This window comes from Atta colombica, unplaced genomic scaffold (genome assembly GCF_001594045.1).
Source record: "Atta colombica isolate Treedump-2 unplaced genomic scaffold, Acol1.0 scaffold126, whole genome shotgun sequence".
NCBI lineage: Eukaryota > Metazoa > Arthropoda > Insecta > Hymenoptera > Formicidae > Atta > Atta colombica.
The window spans coordinates 1,129,625-1,144,669 of NW_017259213.1; the positions used below are offsets into that span (position 1 = coordinate 1,129,625).

The window sequence follows — 15,045 nt, forward strand, 5'->3', positions numbered from 1 at the left end:
CGTTATTCCTTAGAACATTCAAGTGTACATATTAATTTTTCGACTTTCTTTTAACATTTAATAAGATCATTTTCCATTAAATATTCTTCGAATTTTAGAAAAGCATGCAACAATTTTCTTAAATTATTCCTAAAATGATGTATTTTATCCACAAAATTACAGCCTTTAGACTTGATCATTTCTTTTCATTATTCCAAAAATGCTAATTTTTTATTTATATCATTTGTTATCAACGCAACTATTGCGCATACCTACGAAGTGTAAATATTTCATTAATTCCGTGATAATAGATTTTTTTCAATCGCATGACGCGCGGTAGGGAATATATTAAAAAATTATATATATTAATAAATTATATCTTCTTTCTTTGTTTTTGAGAATCTTGAATAAAGAAAAATATTTTTTAAATTAATTTTTACTAGTTTTGTTACACACTATCGCCAAAATAATAATGAATGAATTTATTTTCTTGATATTTAAGGTATTTTAATATTTGCGGCTTGAAATATTGTAGCAGATAGTTCTCGAAAAATAAGTAAAAAAATAATTTATAAATTTTTCTTTTAAGCAAGTTTTTGAAATAATAAAGGTTTGAATATGCAATTACAAACTATGTTTAAAGCTACTTGTATATTAAATGTTCATGAGTCGTGTGTTCGGTAACAGCAATGAGCGCTGATGATCACATTGATTAATACTCACAGGTGATTATCCAAACGTAGTCTGTAATTGGCTACATTTAAATTCTTATATTCCAAAAAAATATTGTTTAAAAAGTTTACAAATAATATTGTTTTAAAAGTTTACAAATAACTTTTTTACTTAATTTTTCGACAACTTTCTTTTTGTTATAATATTTTAAATCGCGAATTTTGGGACACCCTGTATAGATACACTCTTTGCATTAATAATCTATTATTGACTTGTTAATAAAAAAGCATTTATATTTGAAGCATCTACTATTAATGTTAGAAGATACTGTAAAGCGGATGTAGATTTATATTTTACACCGCAGCAAATGTTTTTGCACATTATTTATCTCTAACCGTTCTTCATTAACTCTGACCAGTTTTCAACGTGACAAGGAAATATTTTAAGAATCATGCAAATCGACAAACACTTCATGGCCGATCGCAAATTGCGAGCCGATTCGTCGCCGTTGCTGACAACGACGACAACGACGATAACGGCGTCGCGGATGGAAACCGGTTTGATTTCGAACTCACCATAAGACGCGTGTAAGACGCCTGCTCAATTATTCCACCGTAAATCTGAGCGGCAACGAACCTCCGTCACTGAAGTGATCTGAGTGCAAGAGTCGGCGCGAGAGGAATCATTTTGGTTGATTTAACGAGCCGCCGATAATTGAATATCTGGATAAGAATTAGATAATAGTTATCATTGCACATGCACCCGTTTATTTTGGCGATTTCTGGAACATTGTCTTCTGCAATGTGCAACAGATGTTCCTTATACAGCACAGCACATTTTCTTCAAAAATATATCCTAAAAAGAACGTTCCCATGGACATCACAGGATGTCGTGTGCTGTGTGGGTTCAAAGTGGTCAACACGCTTCTATTCGTGTTGTTGTTTTTTGTATTCAGTCAGATGGTTATCTAAACAAGGAACGCTAAAATTCTTGAAAAATTTGGTTGGAAAACATGAATCGAATATTTTAATTCTTCCAGTGTTCATAACGAACCTGGTGCATTCATGGAAACTGCAGAAACTGTGTTCTATTCCGCTTGACATGGGCTATAACATGCCTATTCAGGGACATGTAAAGGGACTGTTACCTGCCAAATTCCACACGAATACCGTTATTTCGTTACCGTTACATTAAAGCGTTTTTGAAAGAAATCGTTTTTCTATGCATTTAATAATAAGAAAATTCAGTTATGTGTATGAGAAAAAATTTAATTAATAGAAAATGGATTAATAAATCATATGCAATATATGAATAACATATGTAAATAAATGCTTTTAAATAATTTTCTAAAGAATTGCGCCTGTAATTTTTTTATGTAGTTTTAGATGAAAAATTATTTAAAAAGATTAAAAGAAAATTATTTAGATTTAAAAAATTTATTTATGTACTTATCAATCATTACCTGCTATTAGTATCGCTTTATGAAATGATGTATTTTCTTTTTCTTTTATTTCTAATAATATATAAAACATACATGGAAATAATGTATCTATTTGTATCCTTGTGACAGACATATAAATCGACGACAAATAAATTTGTTTGTCTCGAATAAGATAATTTTGACAATTTACATTTGTATTTCCTACCATGTTACTCGAATATTTTTTTACTTTTATTTTTACTAGAGCAACAGGACATTAATCTTCATTTTCCTATGATAAATCGATACAAATCTCGCTAAACACATCTCGTTAGACTAGACTTCACTTAGAGTCATGCTAACTCATGAATGAAATTCGGAACTACGAGCGACTCCCACTGAATGATCTGAGATAAGTGACTTAGATTCTCCCGCATCTCGATAACGTCTTTTAACGAAATCCCTTAGCACGACGACTTAGCTGAATCACCTGATCGTGAAGGGCACTCCGGCACCTTGGACAGGAAATATAAATTAATTCGGGTCGTTTTGAGGGGCAAAAGTGACGTAGTAGAGGGTGGGCTTCCATTCAGGGCTCCATTCATTCGTTTTCTAGCAGGACTATAAATCCTACGTTCTCAGATTCATTGTCCAGTTCGACGATCCCTTCGTGAGAACCGGACGTATGGACACTTTTCTCGCGTATCTATTTAATCCTTCACGCACTTGCTTCGGCGATAAAATGTAACGTATTCGATTACAAATAATAATACGGACAATGTGATTGTATTCATGAAAGAAATAATGCAAGTTTTGCAATTTAAAAGATAATATCTGTACAAAATCTAATTAAAAATTTAAAACAGGTACTTTAAAAACTTTGGTAAAAAAAAGTTTAGCTATGCAACTGAAATATTTAGTTCGCATATTCTTCAATAAAGTAATTGATCTTAATGAATTTTAAAGAATCTTTTATCACGTTTGTCCACATTGGCGTTTCAGTTTCAGTAATTTTTTTAAAATATCAATATCAACGTCTAAAAGTAGATGGAAAGCAAATTGTATAAGCTTTATCAGAATTATTACAGTGTCAAGGGAATTTCTTTTCCGCCACGCGGGATGCAATTCGCAGATAAAATCTCTTTTGTTAGCGGTCCGAGCGGAGATCGATCTTAGTCATCTCCGTATCAATAAACGAGTCATTTGTCGGTAATTAACTATATGCTGGAAGATAATAGAAGTCTCTAAAGAAGCAGTCATGGGGAATATCCGTGAAGACTTTACCGCGGTCTATTAGAATGAAGAGTCGTTTCCTGTCGATATTCACTGTTCTTCTCGCACGTCACGATGTACACGTGGCGCAATACGCGCCACAGAGAAAAGGGCGATTTAATCCCATTGGGAGTGCTAATCTTTGCGCGCAGGAAATTCCCCTCCCACTCTGTCAAAACCTCATAAACCCCACGACGGACAGTAACAATAGTCGGATCGCGCCACCGACCGTGAAAATAGGTCGGACGATATGTCAGCCCCTAGCTCTCCCTATCACCATTTTTCACAGCCGCCAATTTGTCGCCATCGAAAAAATTTCTATAAGTGGCTTCTATGGCACAATTGTGGAATATCTTTTATAATTTTCTTTTTTTCTTTTGTAAGAAATTGTTTTAATCGACATACGTTATCCTCAAGATAATAAATGCGACAAAACAAATAATGCAAAATTTATTTTAGTAGTTACTATATGCATTTTTTATTAATTCTAGAATATTGTCATTATTGAGCAATATACTATTGCTATATCGATATGTAAATTTTACGTATAAAAGAACTAGAAGTTCCAAACTGATATATAAAATGAACAGAATTTTTAGCTTATCTCCTCTTGTTCTGGCTTTTAGCAGATTGGATCTTCTAATGACTATTGAAGATGTAGTTTAGTAATCTCGCTAATTTGTACGTAAAATTTATCTACACGAAGAGAATTTTCTTTTAAAATTTATCCTGAAAATATAGTAGTTTTGGTATAATACAATATTTTAAAGATTTTTATTATGCACTTCAGTAAAATTAATCAAACTTATTTTATATTTATCTTATATTATTGTATTTAGTATTATATTATAGTTTTATTAATGAATGAGAGAGATTTACATTAAAATTCTTCGAAATACAATGTTATCCCATGACTATCATATTTTCAGGGTAAACTCTAAGAAAAACTTCTCTCCGCGTATCGATAGCATTCTAGGATTAATAAATAGTATTATGAATTAGTGTTTAGATATTATAAATAATACGAGACATTTTGGAATGCAAACTATTTACTCGATCGAAATATGCAGAATGCAGTGTTCTAATGATGTCCACATATGGGTGAATAAATATTAAAATAGTATTCTAATTGGTTCTTTAGTCTCTTATATTACGAATTTACATTTATATGGGCAGTAACATACAAGAAATACCCGTGAGCGAAACAACTGAAAGAAGTCTCTGAACGCGCGATTAGCTTTCTGGCATCTCTTCTCCTGAACGCAGATAGAGAAACTTCTCAAAACCGTCCTCTCAACTCGTGTTCACGGTCATGTCTCCGCGGTCTCCTTTTCAGAGGATATCGGAGACAGATTGGACAGGAGACGCGTGAGATAGAATGAATCTAATCTAGAAATGTAGGAAGTCATTTCTACATTTGGAATTCCTTCTAACGTATCTTTTAATGATTTTATACTTTTGTTTGTTTGACAAAAAGAGAATGTCTTGTCAAAGGATAGCTATATTTGATTCAGAAACTCGTGTAGAAAATGCAGCTGTGAATCCAGCTGAGAAATTAAGACTACAGGTTTGTTTTTTATTCCTGCACTAGATTGCACTAGAATTTCACATTCTTGTTAAATATCAAACATTTCACTTTCAAAAGTGTACATTAGTTCAGTTACAGAAAACAGATCTAATATAAACATTTCAAATTTTACGTGCTTCTTACTTTGTTATTGTAATTTAAGGGAAAATCTGAAGAGATTAATTTCAATTGAGACGTCACATAATGTCAAAAATATCAACATTGAATACTATATGCTTGTAGTTATATGACAGATGGGAAAGTGCAACCTGTTGTGGGAAGATTCTGCAGTCAGCACTCGAAGCCGCCGCGATCGATTTCAGAGGTATCTGTTGCGCGCTCTGTTGTATCTTTATTCCCATTTTGACTGAATAAAAGACAAGGAAAAAGAACGAATGTTTCCGTCGGCGGATCGAGCAGCAGTTCAAAAGGAATTGTCCGCCCGCCTCGAATATTCGAGCATGTCCGCGTGCTTGTCCCGGTCAGCTTTCAAGAAACGAGGCGATCGGACAGGTTGACGCGCGAGATGGAATCTGCGCCTTACGAGGGATGCCCGCAGAATGTATTCTACGTGTCGCCGATGTCAAACGGTTAAAAGGCTCCGAGACATGTCCGACCCGTGTATCGCGTCTATAACGTCCTACGCCGATGTCATCCAAATTTCTCTCAAGACTTTGTACGAAAAGAATCGTCCCACCCCACTGTACTTGCGACTTATCACTTCTTTTGCAATTGCTATCTCTTTCTGTTACCATGGCGATTGTTGAGGAAGAAATGTTTTTCGTAGTTTTGAAAGACATAACGAACTCTATAATCATACTGGCCTTCGACGCTGTGAAACTGTAACGAAAAATGAAGATCCATTGAAATGTCAAACCCATCTATCAAAGTACCTATAAGTTTGCTGAAGTCGGGTTATTTTTGTATATCGCAGTATTTTATACCTGAATCTTTCTATTTCTTTCCTTGTGGATCGATTCTTCTGACAGGTGAATGCTCTAGACACATTGTGTCGAGTTAGAATAATGTATCTGTCGCACCTCAACCAAAGTCTCATGTCACCACCATGTCGCCACAATTCTTTTTTTTTTCCTTTATTTATCGTTTTCCATCACTTTGGCTGCTGATGATTCTTGGCCGTATAAACACGTAATTCGATAGGGAATTGTCGGAAAAGTCATCTCGAGATAATCTCTAGCTTCGAATTTCAATTCTTTTTATTTTCGAAAAAATTAAGATATTCTTCAAAACGTCACACATCACTATACAAAACGGATAGCTTCATTAAAAGCTTAATGATTATGATTATTCATATAATTACTTTTGTGTATCTATCGATTGTAAAAAGATTAATAGGAACTAAATGATAATTTTAAATTTCGAATATTATACAACCAAAGTTTCTTCAAGAAGATAATTTATACGTGAGAATATGTTTTCTATTGTTAGATCTATTAATCGTTCTTAATGCTAAATAGCTAGCTTAGATATATAAATTTTGAAACAAATAGACTCTAAAAATGGTCTTAAAAATCTTAAAAACAGCACGAAAGGATCAGATCATTATTATTCCAAATATCTCCTGAGAGTTTTGCTATTTCTATGGAGTTCGTACACAGCTATGTCATCATTGTTAAATATGTATATATTATCTTATTTATACTTTTCTTTTCAAAATTGCATTTTAAAAGGAATTTTAAATCCCCAATGGTTCTAAATCTAACAATAAGATCGTGAAAATAGACTGTTTTACCTGCTGTACTTAATCATTGACATATTGTACAGCTGTCAAAACCTAGAAACATTTAAAAAGAAAAATAAATTACTGGACATATTTTATTCAATTTAGATATTTCGATGTCTCAGTGGAATACAGTTTGAAAAGCTGTTTGTGGAAGTGCTGATCTTCACACGATTTGAGAATTATAGAGAACAGAAACTAACACAATCATCGAAAGAATCGTCAAAGTTAAGAAGTTCTTGGCGCCGTTTCCTAGAATATATTTTAGCAAACTTTTACATAATATAAAAAATTATGAGTGGAATTATATATCAGATTTGAAAATAAACGCAATTGTTATCTAACTTGAAATGATGATATTTAATTTTCTTAAATTTTGAAATGTTTAATAAATAGAAATGTTAGTGATGTCATTATTTTGCCATGGACTCGAAATTTCAAAGATTTAAATGTTTTTTGTATTTTACTAAAGTTTAAACGCTTGAAAAGCATTGTTTCGTATATAATCTTTTTATAAAATCGAATCTGTAAGAGACTTAAATGGGATAATACATTAAGATATCGATTATTCAGATAAATTAAGAAACAATGTACTTATATTCTGTTAAAATGTTATCTGAATTATCTGCAAAAACATACAAACAAAGAAACGATGTAATGTAAACTATGCTATGATATAAAAGATTCGAATAGGGTAATATAACAAAATGTTGATTATCTGGGCAAATTAAGGAAATAATAATACACTTTCGTATTCAAAATGATATAAGTCATAGAAACTGCGCATAATTCAATTTTAAAATTCATTACCTATAAATTTGTAATATTTTATATTTGAATATCTATGTTTGTACAGTTAATATAATAATGTAACAGTTATTAAAATATTATTACTATAGTTATTACAAATAAGGAATGTCTCAACTATCCTAACGTCGATTATATAATACATTTAAAATTATATGAACTTTCCGGAGGAGGAATATTTCTTTTTCGTCACACGTGTATCTTTGAAGAAATTCGTGGTATAATATAGAAAAGAAGAAAAAAGAGAGAGGAGAGGAAGAAGGGGAAGAGTAGGCCGTGACGGGACCCGTTCGCGTCAGTCTCTAAACAGACCGCGTTTACTCGTCGATCATCGGGAGCCTGGGTAAACAGCGTTTACAGGGCCCGCACAAACGAAATGCCAAATTGTAACAAACTGATCTATAACTAAATTACACGCTGTACCCGTCCCGTTTCGACGCCCTCCGCGCGCAGCTATATAAACACGTCAGCACGCTGCATTGTGTGCGACTCCCGAATACGGAGATCGAAGCCGCCCATTGTTGGGTTCTCGCAACGTTAAGAACGCGATCGCATCCCATTCTCTGGACGCGCGTTCTGTATGCGTGCGAATCCTGACGGTGAAAGCTCAGTAAATTCGACCTTATAAATATGTATGTGTGTGTGTGTGTGATGCTTTCTAATTGCAATATCTTTGGATATTTTCTTGCGACACGACAACATAAGTTGCGTTTCAATTGCATAATTATCGACTACACATCCATATTCAGCCCGAGATTTACTTGAATCAGCTACTGTGTAAACTTGCGTTTTTTAGTGACAAATAAATAGTTTCTATATAACCACGGCGATCATAAACGAAAAAAGAAAACGTGGGAAAAATGAAAGCAGTTTCAATCATCATCACCACACAAATATTAAGGCATATGATATTGAAATATAAACCTAACTCTATTCAAGATTCTATTCGAAATCATGATGCAACGTACACATATTAGTACACACTTTGTTTCAATTGAATCGTATACAATGTTACACTTTATGCATTTCTATGTTACATTAAATTTGTGGCAAAATGTGTTAAAGCAATTAGAAGGCATTCGATATTTCTTCTAATCATTGACGCAACTTTACAATTGTAGTAAAATGATTGCGTTGGAAAGAACTTACTTAAAATATTACATTACAAGAAGATAACAGTCTTATTTTTTATAAATACATATTTAAGAATATGGAGCAGTATGGCTGATTAGATATATGTAACCAAGAATATTAGAAGTAATTAAGCAGTCGTGAGTTTAGATACAAGATTAGAAATATAAGATTAAAAATATATAGAGTACGAAGTTCTCCCGGGCTCCGTTAATTTTTTTCCGTCACTTATATTTATTCATATTTATAGAAGAAATAAAAAAACAGAAGGAGAAAGTAAAAAAAAAGAAGTAAACGAAAAATATAACGTTTCTTTTTCTAACTTTTTTCTTTGTTTTTTTTTCTCTTTGTTCTGAACGTGTATTTATAGAAGATCAGATTAAATGTTTTCTTTGCAAGTTTCTTTATAAGTTAAGTTTTTTTCAACGCGATTATTTTACTTTATATAATATTTTACAGATTTTTCCTCAATTTATACATATAATCTAGAAATTTAATATTCTTAATATACCATTCTTAATATACCAGAATCCATTGAATCCATTGAATCACTTTTTGAATGTCATATTGTAATGGTATCTTTTTTAAAATGTATAGGAAATAAATTTTTCTAAATTTTTATATACATTTAATATATAAATTATCTGTCGAGTTCTCTAGATTTTTTATTTGTTATATTCGTCATATAGAAAAATATATTTGTAAAACATCCAAAATGAAAGCACCGATGTGAACTTGGCGCTCAACTTTATCAAAAATAAAAATTAATACTACAGGCCTTGTACTTCGTTTGTACTTGTTTGTACCGATCATTATTTCGTTTGTATCTCAAACAGTTAAACAAAAAGTGAAAAATAAAAAATGGCTAGCGCGCAACTTTAAATTTTTTAATTTCATTTATGCCATTCGAAAGAGAATCGTTTGTATCTCTCTTATTTTCGTTTGTACCTCAAAGGGTTCGGAGATACAGCGCGTTTCAGTTTTTGCGCAAAAACATGCCTTACATAGCAAATTTAGCGAATTTTAAAGATATCGAAATGGGACCATCGACATTCGAAAGAGAATCATTTGTACCCGTTTGTACCTCTCTTATTTTCGTTTGTGCCTCAAAGGGTTCGGAAATACAGCGATTTCAAAATTTCATAAATGCGTCAAGAGGGTAAGTCGGTCATTTTTAAAGATATCGAAATGGGACCAATGGCATTCGAAAGAGAACCGTTTATACCCGTTTGTACCTCTCTTATTTTCGTTTGTGCCTCAAAGGGTTCGGAGATACAGCGATTTCAAAATTTCATAAATGCGTCAAGAGGGTAAGTCGGTTATTTTTAAAGATATCAAAATGGGACCAACGGCATTCGAAAGAGAATCGTTTGTACCCGTTTGTACTTCTATTATTTTCGTTTGTACCTCAAAGGGTTCGGAGATACTATATAGGGAGGTGTTGCGCAAAAACTGAAACGCGCTGTATCTCCGAACTCTTTGAGGTACAAACGAAAATAAGAGAGGTACAAACGGGTACAAACGATTCTCTTTCGAATGCCGTTGGTCCCATTTTGATATCTTTAAAAATAACCGACTTACCCTCTTGACGCATTTATGAAATTGCATTTTGAAATCGCTGTATCTCCGAACCCTTTGAGACACAAACGAAAATAAGAGAAGTACAAACGGGTACAAACGATTCTCTTTCGAATGCCGTTGGTTCCATTTCGATATCTTTAAAATTTGCTAAATTTGCTATGTAGGGGTTGCGCAAAAACTGAAACGCGCTGTATCTCCGAACCCTTTGAGGTACAAACGAAAATAAGAGAGGTACAAATGATTCTCTTTCGAATGGCTTAAATAAAATTAAAAAATTTTAAAGTTGCGCGCTGGCCATTTTTTATTTTTCACTTTTTGTTTAACTGTTTGAGGTACAAACGAAATAATGATCGGTACAAACAAGTACAAACGAAGTACAACGGTCTGTAGTATTAATTTTTATTTTTGATAAAGTTGAGCGCCAGGTTCACATCAGTAATGAAAGCTTCTTACAGAATTCAAACACTTATGTTGAAAATTAAATTCATTCATGAAAAATACATCAATCGTAAAAATCAATAATTAATGAGATTCTGTCACATACGTCTGTATATGTTCTGTACACACGTCAATAAATGGCATTTGTAAAGTAAGGGATAAAGATTTCTTTGTGCGCTAACTTTTGTTCTCGAAATCGTATGAGCTTAGTAAAATTAAATGAAGCTCGATAATCTACATATAATCTTAGTTTTAGTTCTCAGCGATGATCCAGCAAAACATATGTTGTGACACTTTGGCGAATGCCAATCGATTTATAAGGAACCAGCTATCAACACGGAAAATCTTGTTACTTAAAACATCATCTTATATTGTTTCTCGAATAGTCCTCGAGCGATTACACAAATTGGCACTGGCGTTTTCACAGGAATTTCAAGAAACGGTTCACATACTCCTAATGTAGATCTGACAGTAAAAGAAGACAGTAACATAACAGAAATGTTACTTTTCAAACAGAATATAATAGAAATGGCATTTTCGTTTACTTCAAATAATTTTCTTCAATAAGTCGATTTTGAATACCAATCGAATGAATGGATATAATATGAAGCGAGTGGGCGAAAACATGCGAAAAACGACTACATAGGAATCATTCATTGTAGCGACACACGTTCGACAAATAATGAGATTACTACTTGCATCTCTGACTGAATCGGAGGCTCGTTATTTGATCGCAGCATCCGGTCGAAGCCGGGAGTTTGGTAACGAGCTTTACATAGAAATGCGGGTGCACGGCATACCTGACGATCAAAGGACCGCGTTATTCACGCTTAACTCCCGATACTTAAAGAATCGTCAACGATGCTTTTAACCCTTACCAAGGAGGTGCGCGTTTCGACCGAACAATATTTTATCCCTGCATTCGGAAGCAAATGGGTGTGTCTATTTATAGATACATAGCTATCGATGATAATCCAAGCAAGGATCTCGAGCGAAATCTTTCGGTTTCGCCAATTAGGACTCTTCTCTCTCAGAAAGCGCCAGAGGAGAATCCGAAGGACATGAAAGACGAGATCAGTATGAAGAAACGAAGGTATGTAATACCTAAGGGAGAAAGAGCCGCGGCGCTTCTTCTCGTTGGTGACACGGGACGAGCCCAGTTAACGCGACCTTTAACCAATTCATAGGCTCGGGTTAAGCCAGGATTTGCGGCTTACACTGATGGTGTTTACCACTACTACGGGAGATTTAGCAGTTTCTGCGGCAGACCGGCCCTGGACTGCGTCATACCCCTCTGGGCCAGGTAGAAGTAGAGGTATGCTACTTTGCGGAAGCACGACAGACGCCATGCCGCTTTTCCGTCGCTTCGCCAAACTGTTGGTTGCCACTAACCGCCACTTCATGTATCACTGGACGAACCGTATATTATTGAGCACAGTCGTGGCTTGAAATACTCTTGAGAAAACCGAGATGGATGTAGCTGTTAAAAGTTCAACGAAGAGACTTGAGAATTGAGATATTTATTTTTGAATACAATATCCAGTAAAATTTACGTTTAACTTTAAAGATTGAAAAAAGAACAAAAAAAAGATTGTTTTTTTTCCACTAATGGAAACGTAAAAGATTTTATTTTCACTGAAAAATAGGACTTTTACACTGAAAAATAACGATGTTCTCCACATTTTCAATAAAAACTAACAGTAACATCGTTCATTCAGCAGATTGAAATCTATAAGATTCACTTTTTTACGTTTTCATTAATGGGGAAAAAAGTCTTTTTTAACAGACTGTTCTTTGAATAATATACAGATTTGTTTTTGATAGATCACGAATTGGAATTTTCATTTAAGAAATCAGATTGTGAAAGGATCAACTAAATATCTAAGACGGTTTGTGGGCGTCATGGCACCATTAGCCTGAAGTGTTTCTCAAAGTCCCAAAAATCTGGTCATGGTGGAATCAGACAATAGTAACCGCTGTCACAATACTTTTGTCGTTTCTTACACAATAATGAATAAAGAATCGTAAATCTTATCATGAGAGTTGTCAAATAAGCTGTAAAGTTGCTTACTTTGGATCCAATTACGACCAAATAGATTCGCGTGTACAGACACATTCCGTAATAGCGAGTGATAACGGAATACATCAACGGATGGCGATTGGATGAAAGGCATCGACGAGGTTAATTGGAGGCCTAGAAGAAGAATTATAATGGCGACGATGACGCACGGATACCGATAATTCGTTATGTTATGAACATTTCGTAATGGTGCCGGACCGTATCTAATAGCCGGGATCCGTGGATACCCGGCGTACGTCGTCCTTTCACTTCTTTCCGGCGAGATTCTTCTCTCCTGGTAAGCAAGGGTACGTTACTTGGCCGTAAAAATATACCGCTATTCCGTGAAAGACCTACCGATTGCCCTTTATTGCCAATTGTTAGTCGCACCGTTACGCGCGAGTCATACTTTGAATATCCACATACGCACACACACACACACACACATACACGGGGATAGATCTTGGAATTTTTTAATGCCACGATTACAACATTTTGATTAAGTACTCATAGACGTTTCACGCGCGAGGAAGCATGCCTCATGCGCAATGAACATGCGAGTAACGTTAACCGCGCACTCAGCGCGAGGGATAATGCTAAATCTCGTAATTATTTAATTTATCGGCTCAACCTGACGGACTAATAAATCAATGTTACTTTAAAATTAAATTAATTTACAGACTGTCAAATTAAAGTGCATCCTTTACAATACTCAAACGTAATAAATCATAGAATAAGTCGTATGTTATTATCGACTCATAGTGAGATTGGACAATAATTGATAACGCTTTGTGCTCCCGTATCGTACGCGGTATTTTATGATCTTTACGGTATTTTAGTAAAGCCGTCATGTGCTTAATGCGACATTATAACAGAGCGAAATTTCCGGCGAAAATTCCTTGTACAGATAGAGTACCAAGGCGATAGAATTAAGCATGAAGTACAATCTTTCGTCGACATCATTACCCAGCGTCCATTAGGACTCTCACAAAGCAGTCTCGCTGCCGTGCCCAGAGCCTTTGTGCATTCTATATACACCCTATCCACCAACGTGCAGTAAGTTTTCTCGAAACGAAATTCACGTAACTGAAAGCTCCCATCCTCTCTCGCTTTCTCCTCTTCCACTCACGCCTTTCGGAGAGAGCTCGGTGTAACGTGGAATCTCACAGCATGCGCCGTTAATAACTAACTATATACCTTCATATATGTGCTTTGTACATGCACAAGCATTTATTTCATGTCGTAACGACAGTGGCACGCAACGAAGAAAAATACGACGGGCTCGCGCGCTCGCGCGCTCACAAAGACGAGCTCGTTGGATATCACAGATAAATCGTAATTTACGATGAGAGTCTTAAAAAAGGGAAAAATTATCTCGCTCACAATTAATATGAGTTTCACTTCTACCCTAATTAAGTAGTACAGTAAAGCTGCCTTTCATAACTTTCCATGCTCTGAAATTGAACTCGATTTTTAACGCATATCGTTTCACTTGCTATGGCATAAATAAAAAATTGTCATTTTTTTAGTTGCTTGCAGAAAAAAAGGAAATATAAAACAACAAGGAAGAAAAAACATACTTGAAAAACTTTTATTCTTCTACTAATAATTATTGTATTCAAAATTGTATTATTTTTTAAATAGCAACATGAAAAAACTTCTGATAAATAAATTTAAAATCAATAAGTTCTTTCAACAATTCTTCTCACACATTTGTTGACAAATATCCAAAGTGCTTTTCTATCGAAGAGCTGAACACTTTACAGAAAAAATGGTCGACATAGAGTATTTTTATAATGAATTTGCTTATTTAATTTTTGTTATTAAACTTTTGTTACTTAGATAGAATTCCCGTAACTATCTAATTTATTACAAAATTTTACTTTCAAATTTTAATTTCACTTCTAGAGATATTTTCACATTTGAGGAATATATATATATTTTTTTTATTAAATTAGGTCGGTAATTTTTCTATACCGATCAATTTATCCGAGTCTCCGTTCATCTTGCGGGTTTGTTCCGCAGGTAACGGCTACGTAAACGCATCGGAACGCGTCGGAGAAAAATATTCTCGCGCGCTGTAGAAGTTCTTACCAATCCTACCGCATATCATCCCGAACACGAGGCAATAGGCACACGCACGAGAGGGACCGCGCCTCTAACACGCGTGTGCTCTCCAGTCTCCACGCCGCATCGGCATACCTGTCGGACTGTCGGTCGCTGTGGCCAGGTAAATATGTGGCTGGACCCGCGGCACATATGTATCCGCACATAGCAGCCCAGTTGGGCCTCTAATGATGATCTACGGTTAGCTACCGCGCACAGCTTCTATAAACCTCCTAATTTCTCCTCTATAAATTCGTCGACGGGGAGGGGGG

At 34.6% G+C, this 15,045-nt stretch overlaps 1 protein-coding gene across 1 annotated transcript in view; it reads left to right on the top strand.

The window, feature by feature from the left end:
- The first annotated feature begins 9,584 nt into the window (after nt 1-9,584).
- LOC108694904 (box A-binding factor-like) overlaps nt 9,585-15,045 on the top strand; it is a 39,988-nt gene continuing 34,527 nt past the window's right edge. The window contains exons 1-3 of the mRNA XM_018204601.1: nt 9,585-9,748; nt 11,561-11,701; nt 11,796-11,988. Of these exons, the coding sequence (XP_018060090.1) occupies nt 9,585-9,748; nt 11,561-11,701; nt 11,796-11,988 (498 nt within the window). The remainder of the gene's footprint in view (nt 9,749-11,560; nt 11,702-11,795; nt 11,989-15,045) is intronic.